Source organism: Gorilla gorilla, chromosome 16 (genome assembly GCF_029281585.2).
Source record: "Gorilla gorilla gorilla isolate KB3781 chromosome 16, NHGRI_mGorGor1-v2.1_pri, whole genome shotgun sequence".
NCBI classification, from domain to species: Eukaryota; Metazoa; Chordata; class Mammalia; order Primates; family Hominidae; genus Gorilla; species Gorilla gorilla.
Window position 1 is genome coordinate 91,640,749 of NC_073240.2, and position 17,804 is coordinate 91,658,552.

Genomic DNA, 17,804 nt, shown 5'->3' on the forward strand with positions numbered 1-17,804 from the left:
AGCCTCCCGAGTAGCTGGGATTACAGGTGCGCACCACCACACCCGGCTAATTTTTGTATTTTTAGTAGAGATGGGGTTTCACCATGTTGGCCAGGCTGATCTCAAACTCCTGACCTCAGGTGATCTGTCCACCTCAGCCTCCCAATGTGCTGGAATTACAGGAATGAGCCACCGTCCCAGCGTGGTATTTTTATACAGCATTTTGTGAACATCTTCTGTGTATTCAGACACCATACTAATTTGTTTATGTGCATTATCTCACTTAGTTTTTATACATACAAAGCAGCTGTTCTAGATGGTAAAACTCTGTCCCTAAAGGATGAAGTGGCTTGTCCAGTGTCACCAGTAGATTACGAAGCCAGTAATTGAATCCAAGATAATTTAACTCCAAAGACCACATGTTCTGTTGAGCACACTATACACAAGAAGGCTCTCCAGGTAGTTCCTAAGTGAGAGGAGCTGAGATGTGGATTTGGCTTTTTGGTATTGGAATGTGAGCATAATGACATCAAAATTAAGGAAAATTTGTCAAATCTCTTGAGGAAACTTTTGCGAAGAGAGTTTTTATTTAATATTTGCTTCAATACAGCCAATGATACCTAATTTTCTTTTTTTTTTCTAGGCGACTGGCCTCCACTTTAGACACACTGATAATGTGATTCAGTGGTTGAATGCCATGGATGAGATTGGATTGCCTAAGGTAACTTACCTGAGATAATAGTTTAGGCTCTGTTCCAGCTGTTGTGGCATAACCCCCAAACAACCTGTTCTCATTCTACCTGTGAAATTATTCTCAGAATCTTTGGTGTTTTTTTAAATACTAAAAGATGTCTTTCTTTTTGACTTAGGAAATAGTTTTGTTCTTTTTCTTTTATAATCCTCATACCTGTTTCATCTTACCCTAGAGAAATTCCCTGTGATGATATCTACTTTTACTACATCAAATTGTAGACTTACATTTTACTATTTTTCCTTAGATAGAATTCACATGCTGTGAGATTCACCATTTTAAAGAATACCAAATCAGTGGTTTTTATTTATTCACAAAGTTGTTAACATTAAAATTTGACCTTTGGAAATATAAGGAAATATTTTAGAAATCTGTAGGAAGTATGAAGGGTCATTTTTTATTTTAAATTGTAGAGGTGGTAGAATGACGTTTACTTCCTGGATCTGTTTTTGGTCATGGCTGCAGTTTTGATTGGAGTGTACATCTTCTGGGTGTTCTGCTCAGGAGTTTATTTAGTGTTGCTTTCAGTGAAATTGCCATCCCAGTCCTGTCTGAATCTATAACTTCCACACTGTATGGTCACTCTTAGAGACATGAATGGATTGATTGATTTCGTTCTTTCTTTTGTTCTCGTTTTTTTCTGTTTATATCCTTTGACGTAAGAATTCTGCTTCTGGGAAGTTATCCCAAATAAATAATCAGAAAGCACCAAAAAAATGTATACAGAAGGATTTTTTAGCATTGATTATGATAGAAAAAATTGATAGCAAAGTACATGTTTCTTTACAAGGGGTATTAATTGTGTTACAGCCAAATACTAGTGCCATTTAAAAGGATATCAACCCAAATAAAGGGCCTTTGATGTATTAAGTGGGGGAAAACGGTTGAAGGTTATAGGAGTTTGTGTTCTAGCTAAGATCAGATCACTATTTTTGTGTGAAAATAAAGTGAGTGTTCTTGGGAAAAATTTGTAAGGAGATAAAATGGTTTTCATTTCTGTGTGATGGGATTAAGGGTGGTTTTTATTTTCCTTATACTTTCCTGTAGAGTTCAAATTTTTGTAACCAAAGGAAAATTTATTTTAAAAAAGTGAGGTGTAAGGTATCAGAAGGTGGCTAAAACCATTTTATATTTTGTATTTTGTTCAATATATAAATATTGTATACATTTTATATTTTGTATTTTGTGCAATATATAAATATTGTTTACAAATATGTATATTGTATAAATAAATATTTGACTTATACAATATATTACAATATAGAATATATTGTAATAATATAATTTTACAATATTATATAATATACAATATATAATTACATATTGTAATATATAATCATATACACAATATATTATATATACACAATATATTACATATGTAATTATATATTACGTATATAGTATATTGATATGTATACAATATACAACAGATATGCATTGTTGCATACATACCTGTGGAATTGTGTTAAATCAGAACCGAGTCTTTGCAGAAGACTAGCTTTTCTCCTCTTTTTTTCAGAGAAAGTTCTGAAGTTCTCTTCCTTGCCACTGGTATGTTTGAGAATTAGGCCCCACAATTGTTAGGAAATGCAGTACGTCAAGTTCTTATAGCTACCTGGCCTGTCTGTGCACCTGTAACTTCCTTTCCCTGTTTTTTAATATAGTATAAAATACTGTGCTATATAGTGTAAAATATTACACTGTGCACCTGTAACTTCCTGTTTCTGTTTTTTATATAGTATATTGCCAATGGGCAATGACAATAACCTCATTTGAATGATACTAAGAGCTTTGTTAATATTTGCAATTGCTAGTAGTGTTGTTACTACGAGATGCTTTTTTAATGATGTAATTTTATTACCTTTTTTGGTTTACTAACAGTAGTATATTGTCCTGGGCTACAATTGCAACAAACACAGAATGTATTAAAGGCTTTCAGGAACAACTTGATAATCATGGCTGTAAGCCTTGAATTATCCACCCTACATTTAGGCCCAGAAGACTTCTGAGTAATAAGAACTAATGATAACCTAAAAATGTATTGTTGTCCTTAATGTAATGTATAATACGTAATTGACAATACATATATGGTGTTTATTGGGATGTCTTTTCTAATCTCTTTATATGGTACATGCTGGCCTATTATAGAAAATTCATGCAGTCATTTTTTGGTTCTTATCCTTTTTGACTCTTTATTATAATTGGTACTGTTGGCTGCCTTTTCCCTGAGATATTTCTTAGTTTGATTTTTAAAATTGTTTTTAATCTGCTCAACTAGTCCTGTTTTCTTTAATTATTCTACCTTCCGTGTCCTAGTGATGGACATACTTTAAGATGCAATCCTTGTTAGATACATTTTCCCATTTTCATGGTTTCATTTATTCTCAAGACTTGCTGACATAAGATAAACACAGTATCTTCAGTTGGCTGCTGGAGATTTCTCCTTGGATAACTTTCTGTCATCTAGAATTTTTCATATCTAAAACTAAATCTACCTTTTCCCCAACTGAACTTCCCTTCCTCTATAATAAATGGTACCATGTCATCATTTTCCCAGTCATCCAGTCTCAAAACCTTGGAGATACCTTGAACTTCTAAATCTGGTCATTCCCTAAGCCTTCTCCATTTATTTGAAATATCTCTTTTATCCATCTACTGTTACAACAGCCTCCCAGCATACCTCCCCAGCTCCCATCTCCCATTATTCAACATATGCTGTGTCCTGTCTCCAGTCAGATCTCCCCAGGGCTCTATTTTTATCCTTAGCTCCAAAGCTAGGCTACTTCTTTATGTCCTGCTTATCAAGTTCAGACTTGTCTGACTTTCAAGTTGCTTATAATAATCTGATTTTATCCTACCTATCCAACCTTATTTTTCTGTTATTTTCTAGAACGTATTCTGTAGATTTTAAAAAACAATAGGGTATATTGCCTTACTGTCTCACAAACACATCATGATTATTTTTGCTTTATTTATTCTGGCTATTTCTCTTATTTGGAAGGCCTTTTGCTCTCTATCATGATTCACTCATTTCTTTAGTTTATGTTTCACAGTCTCAATATAGGCCTTTATTGCTTATCCAAATTCTTCTCACCTCATTATTCAGTCTTTTGCTTCTCCAAACCACTGTCACCCCTTATTTCCCTAAATTACAGATTGAATTGTATGGTGCCACATGACTGTGAGAATAGGTCTTGAAGTTCAAGGCTATTCCCAGTCTAAATCTACTCTGTTCCTATCCTACCTCATTCACTAACTCATCGAATGTAGAGCTTCCATGACCCTGGCTCTGGGCTTGATATCAAAGATATGACAGTTAATAAATAACAGATCTAGCCCTGCCTTCGTGTGGCTTATAGTCTGTTGGAGTAGCCAAACAGATAAACACAAATGATCGGTTTTGGTAAGTGCTACCATGGAAAAGTACTTGTCTTCCAAATTCCCTCATACATGCTCTATTCTAGCTACTTCATCTGTGTAGCTTCCCATTTCTCCTAAGCATTAAACACATTTTAATATTTTATAGTTTTTTCAATGTCTAAATGTAGCAGGTTGCACAAACTAAAGCACTTAGTAAATGTTTATTGTTGAGTTGTTTCTCCATCTAGGCATGGTAGATAGTAACTAGGAGCATTGTAGTTCTGAAAGCCTCATACTCAGATCAGTCCAGTGATTTAAACTGGACTAGAACTTGGTCTTCATATGCCTGTGTCTGGGTCTGAAATAAGTAAATCACCTTCTCACACCTAATGAAATTCAGTGGGTTGACCAAATAGAGATTTTCCAAGTAGTACTTTTTATTCTGTATTATAGCATTTTATTCCTTGCAATTCTTATGATGAAATGTCTGTTCACCCTAATGAAGTTATTTGCTGAATGCCACCGATGTTTTCTAACTGTCCATAGTTTGATTTGTATTATTGATGATTGGTGAATGTCAGATGAACACAGTGAGTGGATATCTTACTCTGTTTCTTTTATTTCTCCCTAGATTTTTTACCCAGAAACTACAGATATCTATGATCGAAAGAACATGCCAAGATGTATCTACTGTATCCATGCACTCAGGTAATCAAATTTTCTTGGCAAAATAAGGAAATTATGAATAACATCTGAATTTAGTGTGTAGTTTTTTATCCTTGAGGTAAGAATGAAAAAGTTTTTTCATTAGTTTCAAAAGTTCCAATAGGATAAAATACTGTTATCTGAACAAAATGGTGAGAAACAGCTGTGTTTTTCTAGGGAGTTTGGAGAAGGGATTTATTTATTTAATAGCAGGTAATTTTCTTCTAAAAACATGGTATCTTTCATAATTGATCTAGTATTTCTGTGAACTGTGCATTCACTTGGGGTGCAGTCTCTTGTTTAGTTATCTAGGTCCTTGCCATTGTTAAGCCATTTGTTCATTCATTCAATAATTTTTATAAGCCAGATGCGGTGGCTTACGCCTGTAATCCCAGCACTTTGGGAGGCCAAGGCAGGTGGATCACCTGAGGTCAGGAGTTCAAGACCAGCCTGGCCAACATAGTGAAACCCCGTCTCTACTAAAAATACAAAAAATTAGCTGGGCATGGTGGCGGGTGCCTGTAATCCCAGCTACTCGGGAGGCTGAGGCAGGAGAATTGCTTGAACCTGGAAGGCAGAGGTTGCAGTGAGCCAAGATTGCACCATTGCACTCCAACCTGGGCAACAAGAACGAAACTCCATCTCAAAAAAAAAAAAATAAAAAAAAAAAAAATAATAATAATAATAATAATTTTTGTACCAACACAAACATGATAGTAAGAAATGATACAAAATATATTTTTTTCCCATAATGTCATGGTAAATTTGGAATGTGACTTAATTTTCAGGTCCCCAGAACACTAAATTAAATAGGAAGGAAAAGATCCAAGTCTGGAAGGATGGTGGGATGGCATATTAGTAGATGCTTATACAGGTTGAATATCCCTTATCTGAAATGCTTGGGACCAGAAGTGTTTTGGATTTTGAAGTATTTGCATTATACTTACCAGCTGAGCATGCCAAATCTGAAATGCAGAATGCTCCAATTATAGCATTGAGGGTCATGTTGGTGCTTAAAAATTTTTAGATTTTGGAGCATTTTGGATTTTGGATTTTCAGATTTGGTATACTCAACCTGTGGTACAGTAGTGTAATATTTTAGCAGATTTACTTGATGGCCACAGGACTAAGGAAGAAGATGGCAGAGCAAGTGGGACATGAGTGAGATATTTGCTTGGGCTGCACTTCTTATATGGCATCCTCTATGTGTGCTTGCTAAGTGTTAATTACATTGGAGTAGGTATATAATACTGATCTATAAGAAGACTATTGTCTCCAGTTTCTTGAGCAAACATGTACTAGATCTGTGGTATCATTGGAATCAGTGTGAAACATATGAAAGAATGAATATAGCTGAGAACTTGTGGATCTCGTGTTGAGAATATAGCAATTTCAAATATGTGTCTGAGGCTGGGTAGGTACAGTGGCTCACACCTGTAATCTCAGTGCTTTGGGAGACCAAGGCGGGAGGATTGCTTGAAGCCAGGAGTTAGAGACCATCCTGGGCAATGTAGCGAGACCCCATTTCTACAAGAAATAAAAAATTAGCTGGGCATGGTGGCATACACCTGTAGTCCTAGCTACTCTGGAGGCTGAGGTGGGAGGATCACTTAAGCCGAGGAGTTTGAGACTGCAGGGAGCTATGATTGTGCTACTGCACTTCAGCCTGGATGACAGAGCGAGACTCTGTCTCTATAAAACAAAACAAAACATTACCAAATATGTGTGTCTGAGTTCAGATCAGATTAATTCTGAGTATTTTGTTTGGCTTAGTGTTGCATGAGATTTGTCCATGTTGATAATCTTGTGAAGGCCTTACCGGCAATGGATATCTGAACGTGGAAGCAGAATTCCTCTCTGCTAGTTGTGTAGCCACTACTCTGCAGTGTAACCTGGGTTCCAGGCCCTCAAATTCTCTGTAGTAGAGCCTAAAGAATTAACTATGCCTTCCTAGTGGTAGAGTCAGAATGAGAAAGAGAGGAAGTCTGCTATTGTTTTCCATTTCTCTTGAATATGTAGTCTGTGCTTAGAAAGTATGTATAGAGCAGTGTGTTTTGTGATTTATGGTTTCTTTTTTATGGTGTTTTTCCTGAAGGGTGGATTGGCAACATTTGATAATATGTAGGAAGTATTTATAATTGCTGAAAGTGCCTTTTACCACAAAACACAGCCATGTTCAAAGCAGATTCCTCACCTTGCTGTATTGGATAAGGCTCCATCTCCCTTTGGATCAACAGTGACAGAAAAGTACTACCTCTCTGTCTCCTCCCTGCTTGCCTTTTTTTTTTTTTTCCCTCCAGAGTCTTGATTGACATTATTCCAGAGATAGTCACTGTACTTTAATCATACTAAATTACTTTTGTAGATAACATTCCACTCTCAGATAAGACCCCAGTTTTCCATTCTCAAAATACTTGTATACTTTCTTCCTGTTTCCCGTTTTGTTATTCTAATAACTGATTTTGGGGTTAAACAGGTCCATAATCTCTTACCCTAAATTAAAACCCTAAACTATCTGAAAATTGATTTTAAGTTTGGTGTAAGCTCATTTGTCTCCTTAGTATGATTATGTTTGTGTGTTTCTCTGCAGAAAGTAATGGATTGGATTGAGGATGCTGCCCCAGGGCTTGCTGGGGATACTTTATGATACCATATACACTGTAAATAGAAATACACTTTCTAATATCTGAGAAATTCAACATTCAGACATATCTGGCTCCAAGAATTTGGATAAGGGACTGTGGACCTGTAGTAGATTCTGTTTCCTAATCACCTGCTGTGTTTCAGGGTCTTTATTAATAATCTTTGAGATTGGCATAGTGACTTCTAGGTTACTCACCATTCACAGAAAAGATAATTAGAATCCAGATAGGTTAACATAGCTTCCTTCTGCCCATTGCTACAAAGTACAGCTTAAGTAGGAAATAAGAAAAATAAATCTAAGTGCAGTTACAGGCTGACGCATTATAGTGCCTAACAGTATAGTTGTAGAAGTAGGCATGGGAGAGCAGGAGCAAAGATTGGAAAGTGCTGTTCACCATTAGGGTTTATAAGTTTCAGTGTGAAGCTAAGTACTTTTGATTGTGGGTAAGAGGACTTAACTGGCCGTTTTGAATCCTTTCATAGCTCCAGTGTCTCCATAAAATACTCGTAATAATTAAAGAGAGTTAAAAGAAAGATGGTGCCCATGTCTACTTTTTATATCAGCCAGTGATACGGTTGTAGCACCTTTAATTTACCATTGAAAGACATTAAAAGCTAAGTCAGTGTTCCTGGTACTGTGAAAGCAACTGTATTAGTCCGTTCTTGTACTGCTGTAAAGAAATACCTGAGACTGGGTAATTCATAAAGAAAAGAGGTTTAATTGGCTTAAGGTTCCACAGCCTGTACAAGAAGCATGGCTGGGGAGACCTCAGGAAACTTACAATCGTGGTAGAAGACAAAGAGGAAGCAGTCACGTCTCACATGGCAGGAACAAGAGGAAGAGAGAGGTGGGGAGGTGCTTACATACTTTTAAAAAACCAAATCTAGCAATAACTCACTCACTGTTAGGAGAACAGCACCAAGGGGGAAACCTGCCGCCATTGATCCAATCACCTCTCACCAGGCCCCCACCTGGGGATTACAATTTGACATGAGATTTGGACAGGGACACAGACCCAAACCACATCAGCAACATTCTTGAACTTTCTTAAAATTTCTTGTTCGCTATTTCCAAGTAGGAATAAATGAGAAAGAAATTCTTGGAGAAAAATATTCTCTTAATTAAGAATGCAGATGTGATGTATTAGTGAGAAAAATATATAAAATATATATAAAAATGTATAAAAATATATAGAAAGTTATTAGTTATTTTGCTTTGGAATTTCTTTTTTAAAGAGGCAGGGTCTTACTCTTTTGCCTAGGCTGGAACGCAGAGGTGTGATCTTGACTCATTGTAACAACCTCCCAGGCACAAGCTATCCTCCTGCCTTAGCCTCCCAAATGGCTAGGACTACAGGCATGCACCACCATACCTGGCTAATTAACAAATTTTTTTTGTAGAGACAAGTCTTGCTATGTTGCTCAAGCTGTTTTGAATTCCTGACCTCAAGCTATCCTCCTGCCTCTCCTTCTCAAAGTACTGGAATTACAGATGTGAGCCACTACACCCAGTCTGGAGAACTTTTTGAATACATTTAAAATCTTCTGAGACAGGCGCTTTATATATCCATCTTGAGTCTTTTACCTGAAAGAAAAGCATTTAATCATATACACATGACTTATACTTGCACTTCTCTGAGAAAATGATTAGCTTCTGTGGATGTATAAATTCTAGTGTGTTTTGAGAATACTTGATTTGTTTTTTTGTTTTTCTATTATACATTTGGGTTTATTATATACAATTTAAATTTTGATCAGTTCTGTGATTGCAGTGTACATGATGCGTGTTTGTATTTAGATGATATTGAGGTTTATAGATTATTTACAAAAACTGTATACCACTTTAAGTTTCTATGATTTATTTCTTATATATTTATTATTTCCCTGCTTACTTTAAACTGTCAATATCTTGCTTTTGTCAGTATCTGTAAAGTACCCTTCTGATCTCTTCTAATTTATTGATTCTGATCAGTTAGGGCTTTAGAATCCACTTAATATAACACAAGCTTATGGACATTAATTTATCCGTCCATCCATCTGTCAAATATTGATTAATGTTTATTAATATATGCTAGGCTCTGGGTAGACATTAGTGAATGAGCCCTGTGTTGTCCCTGCTTTCATGAAGCTTAGAGTCTAGTTGATTTTTTTTAAGTTTAAAAAGTAAAAATAATTTTCACCAACCTGATAATTAAAAAGTAAAAATATATGAAATATTCTTTATCTAAAACTGTTAAATTACCTGGATTAAACTTTTCCATCAGTAATATGAATTCAGTTTAAGTAAGATTTGCCATCTGAATCATTTTTATGAAGCTTTTCTAAAATGTCTTGTTATTTAAAACTTATTGATTACAGGAAGGCAAACAAATGAAGAGACACTTCACATTATATTAACATTAATGTTAACATCTTTTTTTTTTTTTGAGACGGAGTCTCGCACTGTTGCCCAGGCTGGAGTACAGTGGTGTGATCTCGGCTCACTGCAGCCTTTGCCTCCCAGGTTCAAGCAATTCTCGTGCCTCAGCCTCCTGAATAGCTGGGATTACAGGCACATGCCACCACACCTGGTTAATTTTTGTATTTTTAGTAGAGACAGGGTTTTGTCATGTTGGCCAGGCTGGTCTCGAGCTCCTGATGTCAGGTGATCCGCCCACCTCAGCCTCCCAAAGTGCTGGGATTACAGGCATGAGCCACTGTGCCTGGCCATTAACATCTAATTATGCATTGAGTTTGTTCCAGAACCGGGACTTGAATTTGTGCCTACTGATTTCTCCCAGTCCAGTGCTCTTTGCATTGTGTTATGTGACTTTTTAGGACAATGTTGTCATGTAAACTAAAAAAAAAACTCTGAGGTAAATAGCGTATTGTAACTACAAAGGAGACTGTCGTAGGTACTGGGAGTCTCAGTGTTCAGAATGCTTCTATTTTATTCTTCATGCTGATTTTCCCCTTTTAAGGGTGGCAGCTAGGCACAGCTTGGAGGCCTAACCTTTTGCATATTGTATCTTCTAGTTTGTACCTGTTCAAGCTAGGCCTGGCCCCTCAGATTCAAGACCTATATGGAAAGGTTGACTTCACAGGTAAGGAGTTAGCTACTTGGCAGGAAATGCTTGAATTATGTGGAAATAGCCTGGAGAGCCAGCAGTACCAATTTTGAAGACCTAGGGCTTTAAAAATACTCTGGCAGTGGAGGTGAAAAATATATGAATAACTTGCTTCTCTAATGTGGGGTAAAGAACACTAAACTTGAAATTTCAAGCTCTGTTCTCTCACTTATAATGTGAACATGATTAGTGAGTCTCAGTTTTCTTATATGTAAATTGGGGATAACATTAACATATATAAAACATAATAAGGTTAACACATAACATTAAATGTTCGGGTATGTTGAAAAAAGCTTTATAGCTATCTTTCCCTTTCCATTCCAGCAAGCATCTGTTGTGGGCAAAGCAAGAGGGAGAGTGGGGAGTGAGATGACACAAAGATGCCAATTTAGTAATTTTAAAATTTAAACTTATTTGGGTGGGTGTTTCTATGTGTATTTGCTATAGCCAGATGCTTGAAGAGATGAGGGGTTGGGGAGAAAAAGGGCAGTGGTAATACTGTTTAAGGGTAAGATAGATTCAAGTCTTTCAAAGTGGTGATTATTTTGTAGGCTTGAAAGTTTAAAAATTGGTAAGAAAGTTTTTGTCCATGATATTTTTTCCTTCCAGGGAAGTTATTCACCAGACCTGGGGAAAGGACCAGACCTTACATGTTTTCTTTATCATTTGGCTTTCTGCCTTAGAAATGAAATTGTTGAATAGCAGCTAATGATTGTAAAGACTGAGATAACTGACTTAGTTTGTGATTCACTTATTGTTGAGCTCACATTAAAGCTGTTCCATTTATAAGTTCATTGTAGGAAATGCCATAAGTAGCAATTTTGAAAAACTATTTCCTGTAGGACCTTCTCACTTTATAGTTATTTTTGATGCCCATGATAATAATAATGTTTGACTGCATTTTATATACTAGTTACAGTGTTAAGTGCTTTCCATACATTGTATCTTTATATCCTTATAAAACCCTAAAAGGTAAATGCCATTTTATCCCATTGCATAGTTGAGGAATATGTTTCCTTCTCTTGGTTATGGAAGGGTGCTTAGCTTGATTGACTGATTATTAATTCCCTCCTGTAGAAGAAGAAATCAACAACATGAAGACTGAGTTGGAGAAGTACGGCATCCAGATGCCTGCCTTTAGCAAGATTGGGGGCATCTTGGCTAATGAACTGTCAGTGGATGAAGCCGCATGTAAGAAGAGAGAAATTTTGTGGGTTCAACTGGGATCGTTGCCACTATTTCCAATAATTAATTCTATAGTGATGATCTAGGACATTATGAATCTTGCCAGCAAGTTTAAGTCCACAGATGTAGTTGTAAACACATAGTCTTCCATGCTGTTATTATTTGGAAATACATGATTAATTCTGATTAAAGTGAAAGCATTTAGAAAGGAAGTCCTGGCTGGGCGTGGTGGCTCACGCCTGTAATCCCAGCACTTTGGGAGGCCAAGGCGGGTGGATCACCTGAGGTCAGGAGTTCAAGACCAGCCTGGCCATGGTGAAACCCCGTCTCTACTAAAAATACAAAAATTTAGCCGGGCATGGTGGTGTGCGCCTGTAATCCCAGCTACTCGGGAGGCTGAGGCAGGAGAATCACTTGAACCCAAGAGGCAGAGGTTGCAGTGAGCCGAGATCACGCCATTGCACTCCAGACTGGGCAACGAGTGAAACTCTGTCTCAAAAAAAAAAAAAAAGAAAAAAAAGGAAAGGAAGTCCTGCATTTCCGTGGCTCATTGAGTTTCTTATTGTTTTATGGTGTTTACTTGGTAATTAAGGCAGATATCTCCAGAGCAAGTGTTCCTTGCAAGGCTCTCTTACGAGTGTTTCTCTGTGAGATTCCAAATTTACCATCCCAAACATGGATCACAGATGGAGCTGTGGCTTTGCATACTGTAAGGAAGAGGCTAGGCTCATAGCCTGGCCCAGGGAGCCAGTCTTCGAACCCCAGTTGTTATCTCTCTGTGAAAAGGAGCCTCTGTCTCTAATGGGGGGTGCAATGTTGCTTTCTGTTGTGATATACATCCTGTAATCTATATAATCTCAGTGTTTTTGTTGGTTTTTTTTTTGTTTTTTTTTTTTAGTACATGCTGCTGTTATTGCTATTAATGAAGCTATTGACCGTAGAATTCCAGCCGACACATTTGCAGCTTTGAAAAATCCCAATGCCATGCTTGTAAATCTTGAAGAGCCCTTGGCATCCACTTACCAGGATATACTTTACCAGGCTAAGCAGGACAAAATGACAAATGCTAAAAACAGGGTAAAAATGCAACATCTATTCTTTCTAATTAATTTATATTATTCCATCATTTGATATGGCTCCAGTTTAAACATCAATTTTATTGAGATGCAGTTTACATACAACAAAATTCACCGAATTTTAAATGTACAGTTTGAGTTTTGAAAAATATATGTGATCATTTAACCATCACCCCCAAAAAGTTCCTTAGTGCACTTTTGCAGTCAGTTTCCACCTTACCCACACCCCTGAGCCCAGGCAACTACCAGTCTATTTTCTATTGCTGCCATTGACCTTTTTAAGAATTTTATACAAATGGAATGATGCAGTATCTAATCTTTTGGTGTGGGGCTCCATTTTGACCTCTGCTTCTTGAATTTTATATAAATAAAATTCTAGAGCATAGCCATTAAAATTAATAGTGCCCTTTGGAAAGATTATCTCTAAATATTAACATAGTCTTTCCTCTTTCCCAGATTCTCTGGGGTAAAATGTTTGTGTACAATTGTTATGGGTATGTGGAAGTTAGTTAAATGATTCTGACTTGAAAAAACTGAATCTGAGAATCTCATTTCCTGAGGTCAGGAGTTTGAGACCAGCCTGGCCAACATGGCGAAATCCCATCTATACTAAAAGTCAAAAATTAGCCCAGCGTTGTGTTGGGCTCCTGTAGTCCCAGGTACTTGGGAGGCTGAGGCAGGAGAATCTATTGAACCTGGGAGGTGGAGGCTGCAGTGAGCCAAGATTGCACCAGCCAGGAGACAGAGCGAGATTCTGTCTCGGGGGAGGGGGGAACTTCACACAAATTTATCCACCCCTTGTTAAAATTAGTGGTTGATGACAAAACGAAGACAATCCTGCTCTCAGAACATTCTTTGTATCTCTTATCATAGAGCAGGGATTTCAGTTTCCCAGTTAGGTGCCAAACTGGCCTGCAGGCAAGTAGCTGCTGCCCTGCCCCTGCCTATGTCACCAGTGAGACTCCAAGATTGTGGATCTGTATGTGCCCATTCTGCTCAGATCTGAGGCAAAGATGTGCTGCCTCTAATCCCAGCACTTTGGGAGGCCAAGGCGGGCAGATCACTTGAGGTTAGGAGTTCGAGACCAGCCTGGCCAATATGGTGAAACCCCATCTCTACTAAAAATACCAAAAAAATTAACTGGGCATGATGGTGCACGCCTGTAGTCCCAGCTACTCTGGAGGCTGAAGCAAGAGAATCACGTGAACCCAGGAGGCAGAGTTTGTAATGAGCCAAGATGGTGCCATTGCACTGCAGCCTGGGTGACAGAGCGAGACTCTGTCTCAAAAAAAAGACAGAATCTCGCTCAGTCGCCCAGGCTGGAGTGCAGTGGCACGGTCATAACTCACTGCAGCCTTGAACTTCTGGGGAAAGCAATCTTACTGTCACAGCCTCCTGAGTAGCTGGGACTACAGGCATGTGCCACCACATTGGGCTAATAAAAAAAAATTTTTTGTAGAGATGGGGTCTCGCTATGTTGCCCAGGCTGATCTCAAACTCTTGGCTTCAAGCCATCTTCCCACCTTGGCCTTCCAAAGCACTGGGATTACAGGCATGAGTTACTGTGCCTGCTTTGTTCTTTATAAAGGGTCTTAAGCTACACCCATATTCTTGGTAGTGTTATGGTGCAGGAGGAGCACACGTGTATTTATGTGGTCTTCTTAGACACCCTAAGCTAACTTAATTACGCTTTTTACTCATCCTCAGACAGAAAACTCAGAGAGAGAAAGAGATGTTTATGAGGAGCTGCTCACGCAAGCTGAAATTCAAGGCAATATAAACAAAGTCAATAGTAAGTATGTTCCTGAATCAGGCACTTAAAGGAATATTATAATATAATGTGAATGTTGATCTATTCTGGGACTTACAACATAGTTTGATTTACTTACTTTAGACATTCGTGGATTTGTTTAGCAATAATTGCTTATTAACAATCCTTTGTGTTTCTGTGCCTCCGTTTTAATTATTTATCTTCAGTCAGCCGCTTGTTCCTACACTGACAGTAGCATCATAGTAGTCTTTTTGGCTACAGTTTCCCTCTTTCACCCTATTACATGCTTTTAAATATTATTTTCCTGGCCAGGCACAGTGGCTGATTAATCCCAGCACTTACATATCTGTAATCCCAGGACTTTGGGAGGCTAAGGTGGGTGGATCACCTGAGGTCAGAAGTTCGAGACCAGCCTAGCCAATATGGTAAAACCCCATGTCTACTAAAAATACAAAAATTAGCTGGGCATGGTGGCGTGCTCTTGTAGTCCCAGCTACTTGGGAGGCTGAGGCAGGAGAATCGCTTGAACCTGGGAGGCATAGGTTGCAGTGAGCTGAGATGGTGCCACTGTACTCCAGACTGGGCAATAGTGAGACTCTGTCTCAAAAAAAAAAATTATTATTTTTTTTAAAGTAACATTATATTTTTGTTTTTCCTTTAAAGAATAATGCAAGCTGTCTAGAAATAAAAAATAAACCACAAAAATTAGACTCCTTCACTTAGAAATAATCATCACTTAGGAATAATCATTACTGGCATTTTTTTGTATGTCCTTCAAAACTGTGTGTGTGTGTGTGTGTGTATTTTTTTTTCTTTAAGAGACAGAGTTACACTTTGTTGTTTAGGCTGCAGTTGCGATTATGGTTTACTGCAGCCTCAAACTCTTGGGCTCAAACCATCCTTCTGTTTCAAATTCTCTAGTAGCTAGGACTACAGTCATGCGCTGCCACACCCAGCTGATTTTTAAAATTTTTTTTGAAGAGACAGGATCTTGCTCTGTTGCCCAGGTTGGTGTCAAACTCCTGATCTCAAGTGATCCTGCCACCTTGGCCTCCCAAATTGCTGGAATTACAGGCGTGAGCCACCTTGCCCAGCCTCCAAAACATATTTAAACAAAAACGAGATTATACTTTTAATATTGACTTTTATATATGTGTTACTTTTGGGAAATTAATTTATTGAAATTATCATTTTGTCACTACTCTGCTAAAGAACTCACTATGACTACTTCATACTTGCCAGACAAAATGCAGATCCCTAGCCTAGTGCAGTTCTTTATGCAATATTTCATGCATGCAGCTCTTTGTAGAGGCTCATTTGCCTAATTACCTCCCATACTCATTCTGTACATTTTATGACTTAAAAGGAATCTGGGCCAGGCAATTCCAGCATTTTGGAAGGCCAAGGCAGGTGGATTGCCTGAGCTTAGGAGTTTGAGACCAGCCTGGGCAATGTGGCAAAACCCTGTCCCTACAAAAAATACAAAAACTAGCTGGACGTGGTGACATGCGCCTGTAGTCCCAGCTACTTGGGGGCTGAAGCAGGAGGATTGCTTGAGCCCAGGAGGTTGAGGCTACAGTGAGCTGTGTTCGCACCACTGCACTGTAGCCTGGGCAACAGAGTGAGACCCTGCCTCAAAAAATTAATTACTTTTTTTTTTTTTAAAAAGAATCTGGCTCTGAAGTGGTACTGACCTGGTATTTGATCTCTTGTTCCTCTGTTAAAAGCTGTGTAACATTGGGCACCTGCAGTAGAGTTGTTAGACATATAATATGAGATAGTGTATGTAAATTGCCTGCTATTTAGTAAGTACTCAATGAACATTAGTATTATCGCTTTGTCATGTAATCTCCCTACTGTAATGCCTTCATGCCTCATCTCTTCCTAATCCAAATTGTACCCTTCATTCAAGATCCAGTTCAATTTTCACTTCAGTGCCTATCACAGTTCAATATGGTTGACTTTCAAATCTCCTGTGTCATACACAGGCTCATCCCTATAAATTTGCACTTAATTATATATTGTCTTATATTGCTTGATCTTTATTTCTGACATCTTTGTAAACTCCTTAAAGTAGAGATTATATATTCTGCTTCTTTTGAAGTCCTCCTAATTCCTAGCATAGGTTTAGACTCACCAAAAAAACTAAAAGGTTTGATTTCAACCAACTAGGTCAGGCTTAATCTTGTTTTGCTCAAGATACTCATAACAGTAATAATAGTAATTGTTCTCATTGTTCATTTGGAGGGCCAAATTTCTCATTTGAACTAATACTAATAACTAGAGAGGATTTAGAAGATTTTTACCAATTCTATAGGATTGGAGTTTTAAATCCTGACCAGCATTCTTGTTTTTTTGGGTTTTTTTTTGGAGACAGAGCCCAGGCTGGAGTGCGGTGGCATGATCTCGGCTCACTGCAACCTCCGCCTCCTGGGTTCAAGAGATTTCTTCTGCCTCAGCCTCCTGAGTGGATGACCAGCATTCTTTGTATTCTGCTACCTTCTGGTTCATTTAGGATAATGACCTTCCTAGCAGAATAATCCATTCAAGTGTGGATGGTATCTTGTGCTGAATCTGTATTAATCCTTAAGTCAGCAAATACAAACTGGAGTGTCCTTATGGTTGGTTCTCTGTGAGAAGAAAGTCCAGGATGTTTCCTGTTGCATAGAGTACATAAAATATTTTTTGTTTTACTAAGGGATTTTTCTCTACCTTACTGTTTGGTATTTTATAACCTTTATAGTTTTACCTTGCTAATTATATAAGAATCAGTTGTGAGCACATGTAAGGAAATAATAATATGTTCTTAAAATGTCCTATTCATATTATTATTATGTAGTCAGAGGAGCAAAATAATAAAAATTCCCTCAAATACCTTTCAGTATAGTGGGGAAGATAGACCTACAAATGAGTACTTTTAGGGCAGCTTGATTAGAGCAAGATGCCAAGAGCGCATGTGGTGCAGTCATAGAATAAAGAAGGGAATGATGACTTCTGCTTAGAAGTTTGAGCAGGTTTTCAGTGTACATGGATCTTCACAGGGATCCTTAGGATAGATAAGAGGGTGAGGATAAGGCAGAATTCCCTATAAAAGGACAGTCTTTTCCTAATTGTAGAGAAAGTCTTGAGGCAAAGGAAAGTTAGATGCCAGGAGGATATAGGGACTTCGGGTTCCAGGAATTAATGTAATTATAGGTAAGATTCTTTGCCTAGAGCATTCGAAACAG

The 17,804-nt window shown here is 37.8% G+C and overlaps 1 protein-coding gene across 1 annotated transcript in view; it reads left to right on the top strand.

Moving 5' to 3' along the window:
- IQGAP1 (IQ motif containing GTPase activating protein 1) overlaps nt 1–17,804 on the top strand; it is a 114,215-nt gene that overhangs the window by 40,925 nt on the left and 55,486 nt on the right. Inside the window, exons 4-9 of the mRNA XM_019010770.4 lie at nt 623–700; nt 4,722–4,798; nt 10,454–10,521; nt 11,623–11,736; nt 12,629–12,807; nt 14,514–14,598. Of these exons, the coding sequence (XP_018866315.2) occupies nt 623–700; nt 4,722–4,798; nt 10,454–10,521; nt 11,623–11,736; nt 12,629–12,807; nt 14,514–14,598 (601 nt within the window). The remainder of the gene's footprint in view (nt 1–622; nt 701–4,721; nt 4,799–10,453; nt 10,522–11,622; nt 11,737–12,628; nt 12,808–14,513; nt 14,599–17,804) is intronic.